This window comes from Somniosus microcephalus, chromosome 12, assembly GCF_052327205.1.
Source record: "Somniosus microcephalus isolate GS21.2 chromosome 12, FLI_Smic_1.0, whole genome shotgun sequence".
Classification (NCBI taxonomy): domain Eukaryota; kingdom Metazoa; phylum Chordata; class Chondrichthyes; order Squaliformes; family Somniosidae; genus Somniosus; species Somniosus microcephalus.
In genome coordinates this window covers 1,027,610-1,046,210 of record NC_140998.1, presented here as the reverse complement: position 1 = coordinate 1,046,210, position 18,601 = coordinate 1,027,610, and the positions used below count along the sequence as shown (strand labels likewise).

Genomic DNA, 18,601 nt, shown 5'->3' with positions numbered 1-18,601 from the left:
CCCCAGGCCCCATTCTACAGTCACTCCCCAGTCTCGGGTCCCATTCTACAGTCACTCCCCCCGCCCCAGGCCCCATTCTACAGTCACTCCCCCGCCCCAGGCCCCATTCTACAGTCACTCCCCCGCCCCAGGCCCCATTCTACAGTCACTCCCCCGCCCCAGGCCCCATTCTACAGTCACTCCCCCGCCCCAGGCCCCATTCTACAGTCACTCCCCCCATCCCAGGCCCCATTCTACAGTCACTCCCCCCACCCCAGGCCCCATTCTACAGTCACTCCCCCGCCCCAGGCCCCATTCTACAGTCACTCCCCCACCCCAGGCCCCATTCTACAGTCACTCCCCCCATCCCAGGCCCCATTCTACAGTCACTCCCCCCATCCCAGGCCCCATTCTACAGTCACTCCCCCACCCCAGGCCCCATTCTACAGTCACTCCCCCCATCCCAGGCCCCATTCTACAGTCACTCCCCCACCCCGGGCCCCATTCTACAGTCACTCCCCCATCCCAGGCCCCATTCTACAGTCACTCCCCCGCCCAAAGCCCCATTCTAGTCACTCCCCCGCCCCAGGCCCCATTCTACAGTCACTCCCCCGCCCCAGGCCCCATTCTACAGTCACTCCCCCACCCCAGGCCCCATTCTACAGTCACTCCCCCCATCCCAGGCCCCATTCTAGTCACTCCCCCACCCCAGGCCCCATTCTACAGTCACTCCCCCCATCCCAGGCCCCATTCTACAGTCACTCCCCCGCCCAAAGCCCCATTCTAGTCACTCCCCCGCCCCAGGCCCCATTCTACAGTCACTCCCCCGCCCCCATTCTACAGTCACTCCCCCACCCCAGGCCCCATTCTACAGTTGTCTGCATAGTTCCACAGTAAGCAGCTTTGACCTGGTCGGCAGCACCTTATGAACAAGCAGTCAGTTTTACACCACAGCAAAAGGCAGTAGGTTTAGCTTTTAAGAAAATTACAAAGTTCAAGACCAGCAGTTATCCCACAGAATGGACCTTGTACCTTAGGCAGCGAGAATGCTCATTCTCTTCACGTCAACATTTACCACTCACATCCAGTCTTCAGCTTCCATCGCTTCATGTCCAACACCTGTATCAGGGCTGCAGCAGCCGCTGGCTATTGCCCTAAGTTAGTGAATTGTGAATAGTGTAAATCCTCTTCAGCATAAAGCATATGCTTTATTAATTGACTATTACATTTGTCAGTTCTAAGGGGAGAGCTTAAGTCCATCACTCGCTTTGAAGACTACAGAAGAGTTTATCAAAAGTTTAAGGCAATGGAAGTTGTCCCGCCCTCTGTTCAACAAAATCTTTGTCCAACATGTGCCAGTGACAATGAACAGCTGCCATGACCATCTCTGACCTCTGGTAAGGTTTAGAACTCCCAGGATTCCATCCACCTCAATCCTGCCATTGGACTGTGAGGATCTTGAGCAAGTGGGCCAATCATCCCATATGTCAGGGGATGGAACAAGTAGAAGCTGGAATAAAAAAAAAATAGAATCATAGAATGGTTACAGCACAGAAGGTGGCCATTCGGCCCGTCAAGCCCGTGCCGGCTCTCTGCAAGAGCCCTTCAGTTAGTCCTGCTCCTCTGCCCTTTCCCTGTAGCCCTGCAATTTTTTTTTCTTTCAGGTACTTATCCAATTCCCTGTTGAAAGCCAAGATTGAGTTTGCCTCTACCACCCTTTCAGGCAGTGCATTCCAGATCCTAACCACTCATAAGAACTAGGAGCAGGAGCAGGCCATTCGGCCCCTCGAGCCTGCTCCACCATTTCATGAGATCATGGCTGATCCGATTTTGGCCTCAACTCCACTTTTCTGCCCACTCCCCATAACCCTCGACTCCCCTGTTGCTCAAAAATTGTCTATCTCAGCCTTGAATATATTCAATGACTCCGCTTCCACAGCTCCCTGGGGTAAAGAATTCCAAAGATTCACGATCCTCTGAGAGAAGAAATTCCTGCTCATCTCCGTCTTAAATGGGCGACCCCTTATTCTGAGACTGTGACCCCTCGTTCTAGATTACCTGTCGAGGGGAAACATCCTCTCTGCATCTACCCTGTCCAACCCCCTCAGAATCTTAGATGTTTCAATAAGATCCCCTCTCATTCTTCTAAACTCCAATGAGTATAGGCCCAACCTGCTAAACCTTTCTTCATAAGACAACCCTTCCATCCCAGGAATCAACCTCGAGAACCTTCTCTGAACTGCCTCCAATGCAAATATATCCTTCCTTAAATAAGGAGACCAAAACTGTACGCAGTACTCCAGGTGTGGTCTCACCAACACCCTGTACAGTTGTAACAAGACTTCCCTACTTTTATACTCCAACCCCCTGAAATAAAGGCCAACATTCCATTTGCCTTCCTAATTACTTGCTGTACCGGCATGTTAGCTTTTTGTGTTTCATGTACGAAGACAGCCAAATCCCTCTGTACCGCAGCATTCTGTAGTCTTTCTCCATTTAAATAAGATTTTTCTTTTCTATTCTTCCTACCAAAGTGGATAACTTCACATTTTCCCACATTATAGTCCATCGGCCAAATTTCTGCCCACTCACTGAACCTCTCTATACCCCTTTGCAGACTCTGTGGGCTAGAATTTCCCAGGGCCATGGAGGCAGGATTGGAGGTGTGTGGGGTGTTAAAATCGCAAAATCGGGGGGCACGAACCCTTCCCGCCCCCATTCCCGTTTCCCAGGAGGCGGGTACCCACCCCGCACTGGGACCCGCCTCCCCGAGGCGGGAAGGGGATTAGTGCCAATTAACTGCCTGTTAACGTGCGTGCGTGCGTTGGCCACAACTCGATGGAGGCGGGACTACAACCCCAAAAGTGGGAGTCCCGCCTCCTACTTGCCTCCATTGATAAAATCCAGCCATTTATGTCCTCCTCACAACTTACTTTCCCACCTATTTTTGTATCGTCCGCAAATTTGGCTACAATACACTCGCTTCCTTCATCCAAGTCATTAATATAGATTGTAAATAGTTGAGGCCCCAGCACTGATCCCTGTGGCACCCCACTAGTTACAGATTGCCATCCTGAAAATGACTCATTTATCCCGACTCTCTGTTTTCTGTTAGTTAGCCAATCCTCTATCCATGTTAATATATTACCCCAACAACATGAGCTCTTATCTTGTGCAGTAACCTTTTATGTGGCACTTTGTCGAATGCCTTTTGGAAATCCAAATAAGCTGCATCTACAGGTTCCTCTTTAGCCACCCTGCTCATTACCTCCTCAAAGAACTCCAATAGATTTGTCAAACGTAATTTCCCTTTCAAAAATACACTTGCTGTGTAAAAAAGTTTTTCCTCATGTCGCCTTTGGTTCTTCTGCCAATCACCTTAAATCTGTGTCCTCTGGTTCTCGACCCTTCCACCAATGGGAACAGTTTCTCTCTATCTACTCTGTCTAGACCCCCTCATGATTTTGAACACCTCTATCAAATCTCCTCTCAACCTTCGCTGCTCTAAGGAGGACAACCCCAGCTTCTCCAGTCTATCCACGTCACTGAAGTCCCTCATCCTGGAATCATTCTTGTAAATCTTTTCTGCACCCTCTCTAAGGCCTTCACATCCTCCCTAAAGTGCGATGCCCAGAATTGGACACAATACTCCAGTTGAGGCCGAACCAGTGTTTTTTAAAGGTTCATCATAACTTCCTTGCATTTGTACGCTATGCCTTTATTTATGAAGCCCAGGATCCTGTATGCTTTTTTAACCACTTTCTCAACCTGCCCTGCCACCTTCAACGATTTGTGCACACATACCCCCAGGTCTCTGTACATGCACCCCCTTTAGGATTGTACCTTTTAGTTTATATTGCCTCTCCTCGTTCCTCCTACCAAAATGTATCACTTCGCACTTTTCTGCGTTAAATTTCATCTCCCACGTGTCTGCCCATTTCACCAGCCTGTCTGTCTATGTCTTCTTGAAGTCTATCACTATCCTGTTCACTCTACTTCCAAGTTTTGTGTCATCTGCAAATTTTGAAATTGTGCCCTGTACACCCAAGTCCAAATCATTAATATATATCAAGAAAAGCACTGGTCCTAGAACTGACACCTGGGGAACACCTTCCTCCAGTCCGAAAAACAGCCGTTCACCGCTACTCTGTTTCCTGTCACTTAGCCAATTTCGTATCCATGCTGCCACTGTCCCTTTTATTCCATGTACTTCAACTTTGCTGGCAAGCCCCGTGTGGCACTTTATCAAACGCCTAGTAATCATTTGCTGCGTACCTTCAGTCACACCTGGAGGAACAACCCGCCGGTGGCATATCAGATTCTGCACTGGCTAAAAGAGAAAGACTCTGAAAGATGCAGCGGGGAAGGGGGAAGGGCAGGGTGATGCAGCGGGGGAAGGGCGGGGTGATGCAGCGGGGAAGGGCGGGGTGATGCAGCGGGGGAAGGGCGGGGTGATGCAGCGGGGGAAGGGCGGGGTGATGCAGCGGGGGAAGGGCGGGGTGATGCAGCGGGGGAAGGGCGGGGTGATGCAGCGGGGGAAGGGCAGGGTGATGCAGCGGGGGAAGGGCAGGGTGATGCAGCGGGGGAAGGGCAGGGTGATGCAGCGGGGGAAGGGCAGGGTGATGCAGCGGGGGAAGGGCAGGGTGATGCAGCGGGGAAGGGCAGGGTGATGCAGCGGGGGAAGGGCGGGGTGATGCAGCGGGGGAAGGGCAGGGTGATGCAGCGGGGAAGGGCAGGGTGATGCAGCGGGGAGGGGGCAGGGTGATGCAGCTCAATTTGAGGCACTTGGACTTGAATCCAGTCCAACATTTGTATCGAGTCTCTCTCTCTCTCTCTCTCTTGTCTTCTGTGCCTTGCAACATAACGAGTAAACGCATTCCGTCCACTGCTTTCACATCCAGCTTTGGGTTGTTTCTACAATGAAAACCCTTTTTTATGTGGATAGGTCATTAAACCGGATTGATAACTCCCGATCAGGATGCGATGGGAAGCTGCACCTCACTCCCGTCGGATGGGAGTACATGCCGGGGCTGTCTGGAGTGGGCCTCGAACACATCACCTTCCCACTCTGAGGCAGGAACGCTACCACTGAGCCAAAACTCACTCCACGGACTGCAATTACTCCAGGGAAGTGTTGAGCTGCGAAAGAGCAGTGCCGAGTTTAGCAGTAGGACAGCACTTTCAGTTAACCACACTCCACAATATCCAAGGGCATTTCTGGATCGTACTCCCCAGAACTTGCTGGACCGGTCAGGGCACAGGGATAGACAGAAGTGGGAGATCATCCATGGGGCAACCGAGGGAGACAGATTCACGGGCAGGGAGTCATTGAGTTACTGGGACTGTCCACTCGATACTTGAGCAAATACAAGGTGGGCAGTGACAGTGACTCAGAGGAGGGTGGTCCTGAGCAATGTTACAGCACCAGAGCAAGGGACTATCCGGGGGGGTGAGACGCGGGTAGACCAAGAATTGGAGAGGTCATAGTGGGAATTCTGTAGTCAGGGAATAGTTGGCCTTTATTACAATCACAACTGGAGATCCTGAACAGTATGCTCCCTGGTCCCAGGAGGAAAATCATCACAGAATGGATGGAAAACCTTCTGGGAGGGGAGAGCAACCAGGAGTCAGGATTGAGTAGAGTGTATATGAATGCACAAAGCATTCAAAAGAAAACTGGAGTTAGAAGCATTAATAACTGTGGAGGAACATTTCTATAGCACCTTTCACAACCTCAGGATGTCCCAAAGTGCTTTACAGCCAATGAACTGGGACTAGAGTCCTGGCGGATCGTATAACTAGGGCTGTAGAGAGGGCTTTAAACTAACTAGTAGGGGGGAGGTTCCTAGAGAGCAAATAATAAAAATGACAACAGAGAAGGTCATAGACTTAGGTAGCAGTGGGGAAATTAAAAACCAGAGCATGTCAGGAAGGGGCAGAAGGTATGGAGTAAAAGGTAAAGTAATAAAAAGGGCAAAAGCTGGAACTAAGTGTCACAAAACATCTTTGAAAGTTCTCTATCTGAATGCACGTAGCATTTGTAACAAAATAGATGAGTTAATGGCACAAATAACTACATATGGGTATGATCTTGTGGCCATTACAGAAACATGGCTGCAGGGTGACAATGCCTGGGAATTAAACATACCAGGTTATTTAGCGATCAGGAAGGACAGGCAGGAAGGAAGGGGAGGTGGGGTGGCTATGTTAATAAAGGAAGGAATCACTGTAATACAGAGAAATGATATTGGGTCAAAAGATCAGGATAATGAAACAGTTTGGGTGGAGGTAAGGAATAATAAGGGGAAAAAAACACTAGTGGGCGTAGTCTATAGGCCTCCAAACAGTGGCAACTCTGTTGGACGGAGTATCAATCAGGAAATAGTTGAGGCTTGTAATAAGGGAACATCTATAATTATGGGGGATTTCAACTATCATATTAATTGGACAAATCAAATTGGGCAGAGCAGCCTTGAGGATGAGTTCATTGAGTGTATTAGGGATGGGTTTCTTGAGCAGTATGTAACTGAACCGACCAGGGGGCAAGCAACCTTAGATCTGGTCCTGTGTAACGAGACGGGATTAATTAAAAATGTCCTAGTAAAGGATCCCCTTGGAATGAGTGACCATAACATGGTTGAATTCCATATTCAATTAGAGGGTGAGAAGGTTGGATCTCAAACAAGCGTGCTAAGCTTGAATAAAGGAGACTATGAAGGTATGAGAGCGGAATTGAGTAGAGTGGATTGGGAAAATAGATTAAAGGGTAAGACGATACATGATCAGTGGTGTACATTCAAGGAGTTATTTTACAACTTCCAAAAAATATATATTCCACTGAGAAGAAAAGGGTGTAAAAGAAAAGACAGCCATCCGTGGCTAAGTAAAGAAATTAAGGATAGTATTCGACTAAAAACAAGGGCATATAAGGTAGCCAAATCTAGTGGGAGGATAGAGGATTGGGAAAACTTTAAAAGACAGCAAAAAATAACAAAAAGATTGATTAAGAAAGGGAAGATAGATTATGAAAGTAAATAAGCAAAAAATATAAAAACAGATAGTAAGAGTTTTTATAGTTATATAAAAAGAAAAAGGGTGGCTAAAGTAAATGTTGGTCCCTTAGAGGATGAGACCGGGAAATTAATGGTGGGAAATATGGAGATGTAAAATATTCATTCAGTGTTTTTGCCATCAGTCTTTACAGTAGAAGACACTAAGAATATCCCAACACTGGACAAACAGGGGGCTAAGGGGGGGGGGGGAGGAGCTAAACACGATCAAAATCACTAAGGAAGTGGTACTCGGTAAAATAATGGGACTCAAGGCGGATAAATCACCTGGACCTGATGGCTTACATCCTAGGGTCTTGAGGGAAGTGGCGGTAGGGATTGTGGATGCATTGGTAATAATTTTCCAAAACTCCCTGGACTCGGCAAAGGTCCCGGCAGACTGGAAAACTGCTAATGTAACACCCTTATTTAAAAAGGGCAGTAGACAGAAGGCTGGAAACTATAGACCGGTTAGCCTAACATCTGTGGTAGGTAAAATTTTGGAGTCCATTATTAAGGAGACAGTAACAGGACATTTGGATAATCATAATTTAATAGGCCAAAGTCAGCATGGTTTTATGAAGGGGAAGTCATGTTTGACAAATTTGCTGGAGTTCTTTGAGGAAGTAACATACATAGATACATAGAGATAGGAACAGGAGTAGGCCATTCGGCCCTTCGAGCCTGCTCCGCCATTCAATGAGATCATGGCTGATCTTCGTCTGAGATCATAGCTGATCTTACCAGTTCAGTACCCCGTCCCCGCCTTTTCTCCGTAACCCTTAATCCCCTTAGCCTTCAGAAATATATCCAATTCTCTCTTGAAAATATTTATTGAATTAGCCTTCACAGCCCTCTGTGGCAGGGAATTCCACAGGCTCACCACTCTTTGAGTGAAGAAATTCTTCCTCATCTCTGTTTTAAATGATTTGCCCGCTATTTTTAGACTGTGGCCCCTGGTTCTGTGCTCCCCGGCCATTGGAAACATTCTCTCTGAATTCAGCCTGTCCAGGCCTGCCATAATTTTATATGTTTCGATGAGATCCCCTCTCAATCTTCTAAACTCCAGTGAGTACAAGCCCAAACTATTTAATCTCTCTTCGTAGGTCATTCCCGCCATTCCAGGTATCAGCCTGGTGAATCGCCGTTGCACTCTTTCCATGGCAAGAACATCCTTCCGCAGATGGGGCGACCAAAACTGTACACAATACTCCAGATGCGGTCTCACCAGCACCTTGTACAGCTGTAGTAAGGTATCCCTATTCCTATACTCGAACCCCCTTGATATGAAGGCCAACATACCATTTGCCTTCTTGATCGCCTGTTGCACCTGCATGCTCTCCTTCAGTGACTGGTGCACAAGAACACCCAGGTCCCTCTGCACTTCCCCATCTCCCAATCTATTGCCATTTAGATAATAATCCACCCTCCTGTTTTTACCCCCAAAGTGGATAACCTCGCATTTATCCACATTATAGTGCATCTGCCACGTATCCGCCCATTCCCCCAACCTGTCCAAATCGCACTGTAGCCTCCTGACATCCTCATCAGAGCCCACCCCTCCTCCTAGTTTAGTGTCGTCAGCGAATTTGGAAATATTGCATCCAATTCCCTGATCCAGATCATTTATATATATTGTGAACAGCTGGGGTCCCAGGACAGATCCTTGCGGCACCCCGCTGGTCACTGCCTGCCACTCCGAAAACGAGCCGTTTATTCCAACTCTCTGTTTTCTATCCGCCAGCCAGTTCTCTATCCACGTTAATACTTTGCCCCCAATCCCATGAGCCTTAATTTTGCATGATAATCTTTTGTGTGGAACCTTATCGAAGGCTTTCTGGAAGTCAAGGTACACCACATCCACTGGCTCTCCCCCATCTATTTTACCAGTTACTTCCTCAAAAAATTCCAGCAGATTAGTCAAACACGATTTACCCTTTGTAAATCCATGTTGACTCTGTCCAATCCTTTCCCCATTTGTCAAGTGCTCCGCTATTTTATCCTTAATAATGGACTCTAGCATTCTGCCCACAACCGATGTAAGGCTTACTGGTCTATAATTCCCTGCTTTCTCTCTACCCCCCTTTTTACATACAGGGTGGATAAAGGGGAACCAGTGGACGTAGTGTATTTAGACTTCCAAAAGGCATTTGACAAGGTGCCACACAAAAGATTATTGCTTAAGATAAAAAATCACGGGATTGGGGGTAATATTCTGGCATGGACAGAGGATTGGCTATCTAACAGAAGGCAGAGAGTTGGGATAAATGGTTCATTCTCAGACTGGCAATCAGTAACTAGTGGTGTTCCGCAGGGGTCAGTGCTGGGTCCCCAACTCTTTACAATCTATATTAACGATTTGGAGGAGGGGACCGAGTGTAACATATCAAAGTTTGCAGATGATACTAAGATGGGAGGGAAAGTAGTGAGTGAGGAGGACATAAAAAACCTGCAAGGGGACATCGACAGGCTAAGTAAGTGGGCAGAGATTTGGCAGATGGAATACAATACTGGAAAGTGTTAAATCGTAGAGCAAGTTATTATCTTAATGGCAAGAAATTGGAAAGTACTGAAGTACAAAGGGATCTGGGGGTCCTGGTGCACGAAACTCAAAAGGTTAGTATGCAGGTGCAGCAAGTGATTAAGAAGGCCAATGGAATGTTGGCTTTCATTGCTAGGGGGATAGAATATAAAAATAGGGAGGTATTGCTTCAGTTGTACAAGGTATTGGTGAGACCGCACCTGGAATACTGCGTACAGTTTTGGTGTCCATACTTAAGAAAGGACATACTTGCTCTCGAGTCAGTACAAAGAAGGTGCACTCGGTTAATCCCGGGGATGAGGGGATGGACATATGAGGAGAGGTTGAGTAGATTGGGACTCTACTCATTGGAGTTCAGAAGAATGAGAGGCGATCTTATTGAAACATATAAGATTGTGAAGGGGTCGGATCGGGTGGATGTGGGGAGGATGTTCCCGATGATGGGTGAAACTAGAACTAGGGGGCATAGTCTTCGAATAAGGGGCTGCTCTTTCAAAACTGGGATGAGGAGGAACTACTTCACTCAGAGGGTGGTGTTCCATGGAATATGCTGCCCCAAAAAGCTGTAGAAGCTACATCATTACATAAATTTAAAACAGAAATAGACAGTTTCCTAGAAGGGAATTAAGGGTTACGGGGAGCGGGCAGGAACTTGGACATGAGTCTAGGTTCGGATCGGTCATGGCCCTGTGGGTAGCGGAGCGGGCCCAGGGGCCGTGTAGCCTGATCCTGCTCCTATTTCGTGTGTCTAATTCTGTTAGATTCAGGAGATGGTTCTGTGATAGTGGATTGGCGGTTAGGGTCAGATCAGCCATGATCTTATTGAATGGCGGAGCAGGCTCGAGGGGCCGATTGGCCTACTCCTGCTCCTATTTCTTATGTTCTTATGAACTACTTTTGAAGTGTAGTCACTGTTGTAAATGTGGGAAACGCGGCAGGCAATTTGCGCACAGCAAGCTCCCACAAACAGCAATGTGATAATGACCCGATCATCTGTTTTAGTGATGTAGGTTCAGGGATAAATATTGGCCAGGACACCGGGGAGAACTCCCCAGCTCTTATTTGAATAATGCCATGGGATTTTTTACACCAACTGAGGGGGGAAACGGGGCCTTGGTTTAACGTCTCATCTGAAAGACGGCACCTCAGGCAGTGCAGCACTCTTTTAGCACTGCACTGAATTGTCAGCCTGGATTTTGTGTTCAAGTCTCTGGAGTGGGGACTTGAACCCACAACCTTCTGACTAAGAGGCGAGGGTGCTACCCACTGAGCCACACTAGGAGTTATAATGGAAACAAGGTTTGGGTTTGCACAGGACTAGAAATTTAATATTCCTGGTTATAACATTTTCAGGAGAGACAAAGGGTTGTGGTGTCTGCATTAGTGAAGGAATCTATCACAGCTCCAGAGTGTACGGAGAGGTCTGCTCACTGCTGAAAGCACGTGACGCAGCATTTAAATCTGGCGACGCGGCGGCTTACAGTGCAGCTAGGACCAACCTAAAAAAGGGTATCAGGACTGCCAAAAGGAAACAGACACTGCGGATAGAGGATCATTTCCACAACAACTCGGACCCCCGGCGCATGTGGCAAGGCATCCAGTCCATCACTGACTACAAGGGCAAAAACACCAGCCCCCCGGTTAGCGATGCCTCCCTTCCGGAGGAGCTTAACAACTTCTACGCACGCTTCGACAGGGACAACAGGGAGCCGGCTACCAAAGCCTTGCCACCCCCGGAAGACCAGGTGCTCACTTTGTCGACCTCCGACGTAAGGGGTGTTCTACGCGGAGTGAACACACGAAAGGCTGCTGGACCGGATAGCATCCCTGGACGGGTACTCAAGGAATGTGCTGATCAGCTGGCTGATGTCTTCACCGCCATCTTCAATCTGTCATTGCCCAGGCAGTAGTCCCTACATGCTTCAAGACCGCTACCATTATTCCTGTGCCAAAACAAACGGCTGTGACGTGTCTGAACGACTATCGACCTGTCGCACTCACACCCATCATAATGAAGTGTTTCGAGAGACTGGTCCTGGCTCACATCAAAGCCAGTGTTCCCGCCTCTCTTGACCAACACCAGTTTGCCTATCGTGCAAACAGATCAACGGAGGATGCAATCACAACTGCTCTACACTCGGCACTGAATCACTTAGATGGTAAGGAGACCTACATCAGAATGTTGTTTATAGACTACAGCTCAGCATTCAACACTATCGTCCCCAACAAGCTGGCCACCAAACTCCAAACTCTTGGCCTGAACACTTCCCTCTGCAACTGGACCCTGGACTTCCTAACAAACAGACCCCAGTCTGTCAAATTAGGTAACCACAACTCCCCCCCCTGACCCTGAACACGGGGGCCCCACAAGGATGTGTGCTGAGCCCCCTCCTCTACTCCCTCTTCACCCACGACTGTGTGGCTGTTCATGGTTCCAACACCATCATCAAGTTTGCGGATGATACCACGGTAGTAGGCCAGATCACCAACAACGATGAGTCAGCCTACAGGGAGGAGGTCCAGCATCTCGTGAAGTGGTGCGCCGATAACAACCTGGCCCTCAACATCAAGAAAACCAAAGAAATCATTGTGGACTTCAGGAAGTCTAAAGGCGGAAGTCACACCCCCATCCACATCAATGGGGCTGTGGTGGAAAGGGTGGACAGCTTTAAGTTCCTCGGAGTCTACATCACGGAAGACCTCTCCTGGTCCCTCAATACCTCCTCTCTGGTGAAGAAGGCCCAGCAGCGCCTATATTTCCTAAGGAGGCTGAAGGGATGTAACCTGTCACCCCTGATCCTCTCTAACTTTTACCGCTGCACAATAGAGAGCATCCTGACAAACTGTATCACAGTATGGTATGGCAGCTGTAGCTACTATGACCGGAAAGCCCTGCAGCGGGTTGTCAAAACTGCCCAACGCATTACCGATCATAGAGCACATATACCAGAAACGCTGTTTACGGAGGTCACGGTCCATCATCAAAGACCCTACCCACCCCAGCCACAGTCTGTTCGCCCTCCTGCCATCTGGGAGACGCTACAGATGCATTCGCACCCGTACGACCAGATTTAGGAACAGCTTCTTTCCCAGGGCTGTCATCCTACTGAACTCCACAAATAAACTCTAAAGCCTGCACATCTGCCAATGCACTTTATTATGGTTATGTTTATGTTAATGTATTACAAGCCAAATGTATGTTGAATGTTTAATTGTCTTAATCTAAATGTACACTCTCGGGAGCCGCAAGCCTACATTTCGTTGTACTGCACTTGTGCACTAACAATGACAATAAAAGTTGATTTGATTTGAATTGATTTGAGTGTAAGGATGTCCTAGGGGGTTGTGTTAAGACAGAATCCTTATGGATAAAGTTAAAATATAGGAAGGGAAATGGTACAATTCTCAGTGTGCAGTACAGATGAGATAGAGTGAGAGGCAACATGGGAATGCATCAAAGAATAGAGTTCTATGGATAAATAGAGAGCCTAAAACTAAATTGAAACTTGAAAGGCAGATGAAAGTTAGGGCTAATAATACTAGAAAATAATGAGGAATATAGAAAGTGTAGTGGGAAGGTGAAAAGGGAGATTAGTAGGGCTAAAAGGGAATAGGAAAAAAAGACTAGCAGATAATATAAGAGGAAATAGTGAGGGTTTTTCTCAACATAGACAAAGTAAACAAAGAGTTAAAGAGAGGGTAGGACATGCCGGGATGAAGGGGGAGTCTAACTGAGGAAGATGAAGGTATGGCAGAGATAGTAAATAAATATGTCATCAATTATTTCAAGTGATGCCGGCAGTAAGACTGCCGCTACACTCGAGAAGCTGAAACAATTGAGATGGCTGTACAAAAGGAATTGCTTCTAAAGAAGTAGCGGAACTCAAGGCAATCAGTCACACTTCTGTTTTGGAGATTCTCGCTCACCTGTACACACAGACAAGGACCAAGGACATCATTCCACCAGTGTAAACTCTCTGGGCAGCTTGACGGCTTAAGAGGAGGTCAGAACTTTGAAGCAGGACATGCCAAGTGATTGCTAAAGATTGGACAAAAAAAAAATTACCATTGGGTGGAAAATCATGCATTAAAAAAAATAAATAACTGAATTTGGCATCTGAATGAATTTTAGGAAGTTGGACTTTAGGGGAATGATGCAGTTACTCACAGAATCACAGAAACCCCACAGTGCAGATAGAGGCCATTTCGGCCCATCGAGCCTGCACCGACACATATCCCACCTGATCCCCGTAACCCCTACACCAACACATATCCCACCCTATCCCCGTAACCCCACGTATTTAATCCCCTAACACTAAGGGTCAATTTATCATAGCCAATCAACCTAACCCGCACATCTTTGGACTGTGGGAGGAAACCGGAGCACCCGGAGGAAACCCACGCAAACACGGGGAGAATGTGCAAACTCCACACAGACAGTCGCCCGAGGCCGGATTCGAACCCAGGTCCCTGGCGCTGTGAGGCAACAGTGCTAACCACTATGCCACCGTGCTGCCTTGAATAGGCTAGAAGATAAGAATCAAGACACAAAGCTGGGAGGAGTTGTATTCTTTTAAATGCACAACTTAGGGATTACCAAGTCAATTTTTTCTACTGGGCAAGAAATAAGAGGAAATTTATGTGGGAAAAAACATGATAACGGAAGGAATAAGGGAAAAAGGGCATCGAACAAATACAGACCTGCACGTTCAGTGGTAGACAGTCAGGACAGGATGGAGTAAAGACTGAAACTAAATTAGTTGGACAAGCTAAAGTAGACAAAGTGCAGTATAAAAAGGCGTCTCTAAATCTAAACGGAGTAGGTAAATCAGTAGTTAGTCGACTGAAAGTCACAGATGGGGGAGAGCAATTGGGCAATCAGGTAGTGGTGGATATCCTGCATGGGCTCGATGGGCCGAATGGCCTTTTTCTGTGCTGTAATGATTCTATAACTCTTTGTATTAGTGCCTCTCTGCAAGTCAGGGTTAATGAGAAGGAAATATAAAGAATAAAAGTATCTACTGATGAGGAAGTTATGGAAATATAGAGGACTCAGAGAGAATAGTGCCCCAGAGCTGGGTGGACTACACACAACTAAAGGAAATGGTCAACTAAATTGGTCATGTTCTGGCATGGACCTTTCGGAAGTCATTGGATTCAGGAGCTGTATCAAAGGATTGGTGAGAAGAAAATCTAATTATTTTCTTTAAATTAAGGCAAAAGGTCTATCCTGGAAAATACAGAGCAGTGGTAGGTAAAATGTAGGTTATCCTGAAGGGAATCAAACACTGAAAGAAGTAGGAAGTTATCAGGACAAGTCAGCTTGGCTTTATTGGGGGGGGGGGGGGGGGGGGGGGCGGAGAAGAGAGAGAGAGATAGAGAGAGTGAAGATCATGCCCAACAAAGCAGTTGGAATTCTTTGAGGAGGTATCAGAACTTGTGGATAAAGGGAACTCTGCACATTGTTCATCAAGCCGTTGGCAAGCATTTTGGTACAAACCCACACGATGGTGATCCATTAAATAGCAAAGCACGCGATCGGTAGACAGTTATTGAAGCAAAGATGGTGGAGGGCAGCCATGTGTGGATTTGTGTCAGAGTGGTGGGAATTGACTAGCTGGGATCTTGGCTACTCCTATTGTATATCACATAGCATTACATAGTACTTACAGCACAGAAACAGGCCATTCAGCCCAACAAGTCCATGCCAGTGTTTATGCTCCACACGAGCCTCTTTCCAGCCCTAGAATCGTAGAATAGTACAGCACAGAAGGACGCCATTTGGCCCATCGAGTTTGTGCCGGCTCTTTCCAGTTCATCCCACTCCCCCACTCTTTCCTCATATCCATGCAATTTTTTCTCCTTCAATTATTTATCCAATTCCCTTTTGAAGGCTACTATTGAATTTGTATCCACCACCTATCAGGCAGCGCATTCCAAATCCTACCCACTTGATGCATAAAAAAGTTTCCCCTCACGTCGCCTCTGGCTCTTTCACCAATCGCCTTCAATCGGTGCCCTCTGGTTATCGACCCTTCAGCCACTGGAAACAGTTTCTCTTATTTACTCTAAACCTTCACGATTTTAAACACTTCTATCAAATCTCCTCTTAGCCTTCTCTGCTCCAAGGAGAACAAGCCCATCTTCTCCAGTCTATCCATGTAACTGTAATCCTTCATCCCTGGAACCATTCTAGTAAATCTCCTCTGCACCCTCTCCAAAGACTTCACGCCCTTCCTAAAGTGCGGTGCCCAGAATTGGACACAACACTCCAGCTGGGGCCGAACCAGTGTTTTAAATATGTTTAGCATAACTTCCTGTTTTTGTACTCTCTGCCTCTATTTATAAAGTCCAGAAACCCATATGCTTTATTAACCTGTCCTGCCACCTTCAACAATTTATGTACAAACACCCCCCTGGTGTGTCTGTTCCTGCACCCACTTTAATATTGTACCATTTAGCTTGTATCGCCTCTCCTCATTCTTCCTACAAAAATTTATCTCACACTTTTCTGCATTTAATTTCATCTGCCATGTGTCCACTCATCCACCAGCCTGTCTAAGTCCTCTTGAAGTCTATCACTAGCTTCCTCAGCCATGCCTTCTGCCTCCACCAATAGATCCCCATTTCGGTCCCAAATCGGCCCCACCAGGGGGTACAATATCAAAATTTGCAGATCTCTGATGAAAAGTCATCGACCTGAAACGTTAACTCTGTTTTTCTCTCCCCAGATGCTGCCTGACCTTGCTGAGTATTTCCAGCATTTTCTGTTTTTATTTCAGATTTCCAGCATCCGCAGTATTTTGCTTTTGTATTAATAAATGATTGTTTCCTTATGCAAAATGTTGGGAATCAGAGGGCCATTAAGGTCCGTCTTCTTCTATCGTATGGCAGTAGCAAATCAAATCAAATGTCAATATCCAAGTTGGATAGCCAGGCCAAAGCTTCCAGTGTAACAGCGTGGATATCTTGTCGGCTGCCTGTGAATTTCCTCTGAGGGCAGTGCTCAGTGATGTGCTCCAGGGTCTGATTAGGAGCTCCACAGTCACATGATGGGGAGCTTTAATCTTCTACCTATGGAGAAGGTTTGTATCGGGACTTTGTAAATTCCTCCAGGTCGATCTGACTCCCAGGACCAGGCAGAGGTTTTAAATGGCTACTTTATTACATTGAGTCTACAGCACAGAAACAAGCCATTCGGCCCAACAGGTCAATGCTGCCATTTATGCTCCACATGAGCCTCCTCCCACCCCTCTTCATCTAACCCTACCAGCATATCCTTCGATTCCTTTCTCCCTCGTGTGTTTATCTAGCTTCCCCTTAAATGCATCTGTGTTATTCACCTCAACCACTCCCTGTGGTAGCGAGTTCCAGATTCTAACCACTCTCTGGGTAAAGACATTTTTCCTGAATTCCCTATTGGATTGATTAGTGACTATCTTATATTTATGACCCCTAGTTCTGGTCTCGTCCACAAGTGGAAATATATTCTCTCCATCTACCCTATCGAACCCCTTCATAATCTTAAAGGCCTCTATCGGGTCACCCCTCAGCCTTCTCTTTTCTAGAGAAAAGAGCCCCGGCCTGTTCAATCTGTCCTGATGGGTAGAACCTCTGTTCTGGTATCATTCTAGTAAATATTTTTTGCACCTTCTCCAGTGCCTCAATATCTTTTTTTTAATAACATGGAGACCAGAACTGTTCACAGTACTATAAGTGTGGTCTAACTAAGGTTCTATACAGAACTATTTCACACACAAGTTGGTGAATGTTTGAAATGAATGGTACAAGGAGGCAGGTCATAGCTTGATGACAAAAATAATGCTAATGGGGGGTTGGACAGGAATTATGCAAGAAACATCAATTAAGGTAGTGAACAGTTTGCTGTTTTAACTCTGGGGCCAATAGTTTCTTCCTGTCCTCGATATTCCCATGGTGCCTGGAGTTCCATTGTTCTCTTGTGCAGTTTCACCCGGACCTTTTCACCAGTGTTCCAGTGAGACAGCACACTAACTCCTGCTGCTGTGACCCAACATCAGTACCTGCTGTATGCATTTTACACAAAGACTTAAAAGCCAACTTCAAACACACCCAACATTATTGATTACAAAATTGGCACTTGTACGCCTTTTGCACAGAGGCAGTCCTTTAATGTCCAAACCATCCAAAACAGACATTCACAGCACCAGATGGGCTTGTGTCACCCAACCCATGAGCATGGCCTCCCCAGACACTATCCTTCCTCAGTGGAGGACAAATTCCTTTCAGGCCTCCTCACTGCTGCTCACTCGAGTACCACAATTGAATGGGATTGGCTGTACTTATGTTGTCTGGGTTGGTATAATTCTAACAGCTAGAACCTGGTTGTAAGGAAGAGTGGGACGCAATTTGGGAGTAACCCCTTTAGCTGTACCTGTGGGGAATACCCAGACACTCAACTCATGTCCTAGAAAAATTACTGAAGTGAACCAGAGGCTGCTTGATTTTATCTATGATCCAATCGGTCTCACCCACAAATCCAATAACATGTGGCATCATGAGCTAAGGTGATATTCGAAGATCTAAAATGGGATTCATCTCCCACCAGGATTCTGGCTGAAGGACATTGCTCCATCCAGGCATTATGCAAATGTGAACAGCTGGAAATTGAAGCAGGGCTGGATGGACAAGGCATCATGAATTCAGGGAGTATAAATAAAACTGTTGTGTGCCATAATACTAGATATTTAAATCTAGGGAAATATTTCTAACATGTAAATGGTGCATTTTAATTTCCTGTTTCAGAAAATTCTTGAAATACGAGCAATCTCCCCATGAGATGAGTATTAATAATAGAATGTTAGAGAGTTGGTCACACACCTGTTAACATGCTGCTGAAAAGCATTGCGGGGAAGTAGTGATGATAATAGAGGATTCGGCCCATCAGGTAGAATGGGAAATAATGCAGTGACCAGCCCAGCAGCACCTGCCTGGCACCATTCACAATAATGTAACCACGCTCTGAATCAAAAGAAAATCACTGTTAATGCAC

General features: G+C 46.7%; 1 protein-coding gene across 1 annotated transcript in view; it reads right to left on the bottom strand.

The window, feature by feature from the left end:
- Window positions 1–938: 938 nt before the first annotated feature.
- pomt2 (protein-O-mannosyltransferase 2) overlaps window positions 939–18,601 on the bottom strand; it is a 242,484-nt gene continuing 224,821 nt past the window's right edge. Inside the window, exons 19-21 of the mRNA XM_086002508.1 lie at window positions 18,430–18,570; window positions 13,498–13,609; window positions 939–1,489 (exon numbers count right to left, since the gene is read on the bottom strand). Of these exons, the coding sequence (XP_085858634.1) occupies window positions 1,384–1,489; window positions 13,498–13,609; window positions 18,430–18,570 (359 nt within the window). The 3' untranslated portion in view covers window positions 939–1,383. The remainder of the gene's footprint in view (window positions 1,490–13,497; window positions 13,610–18,429; window positions 18,571–18,601) is intronic.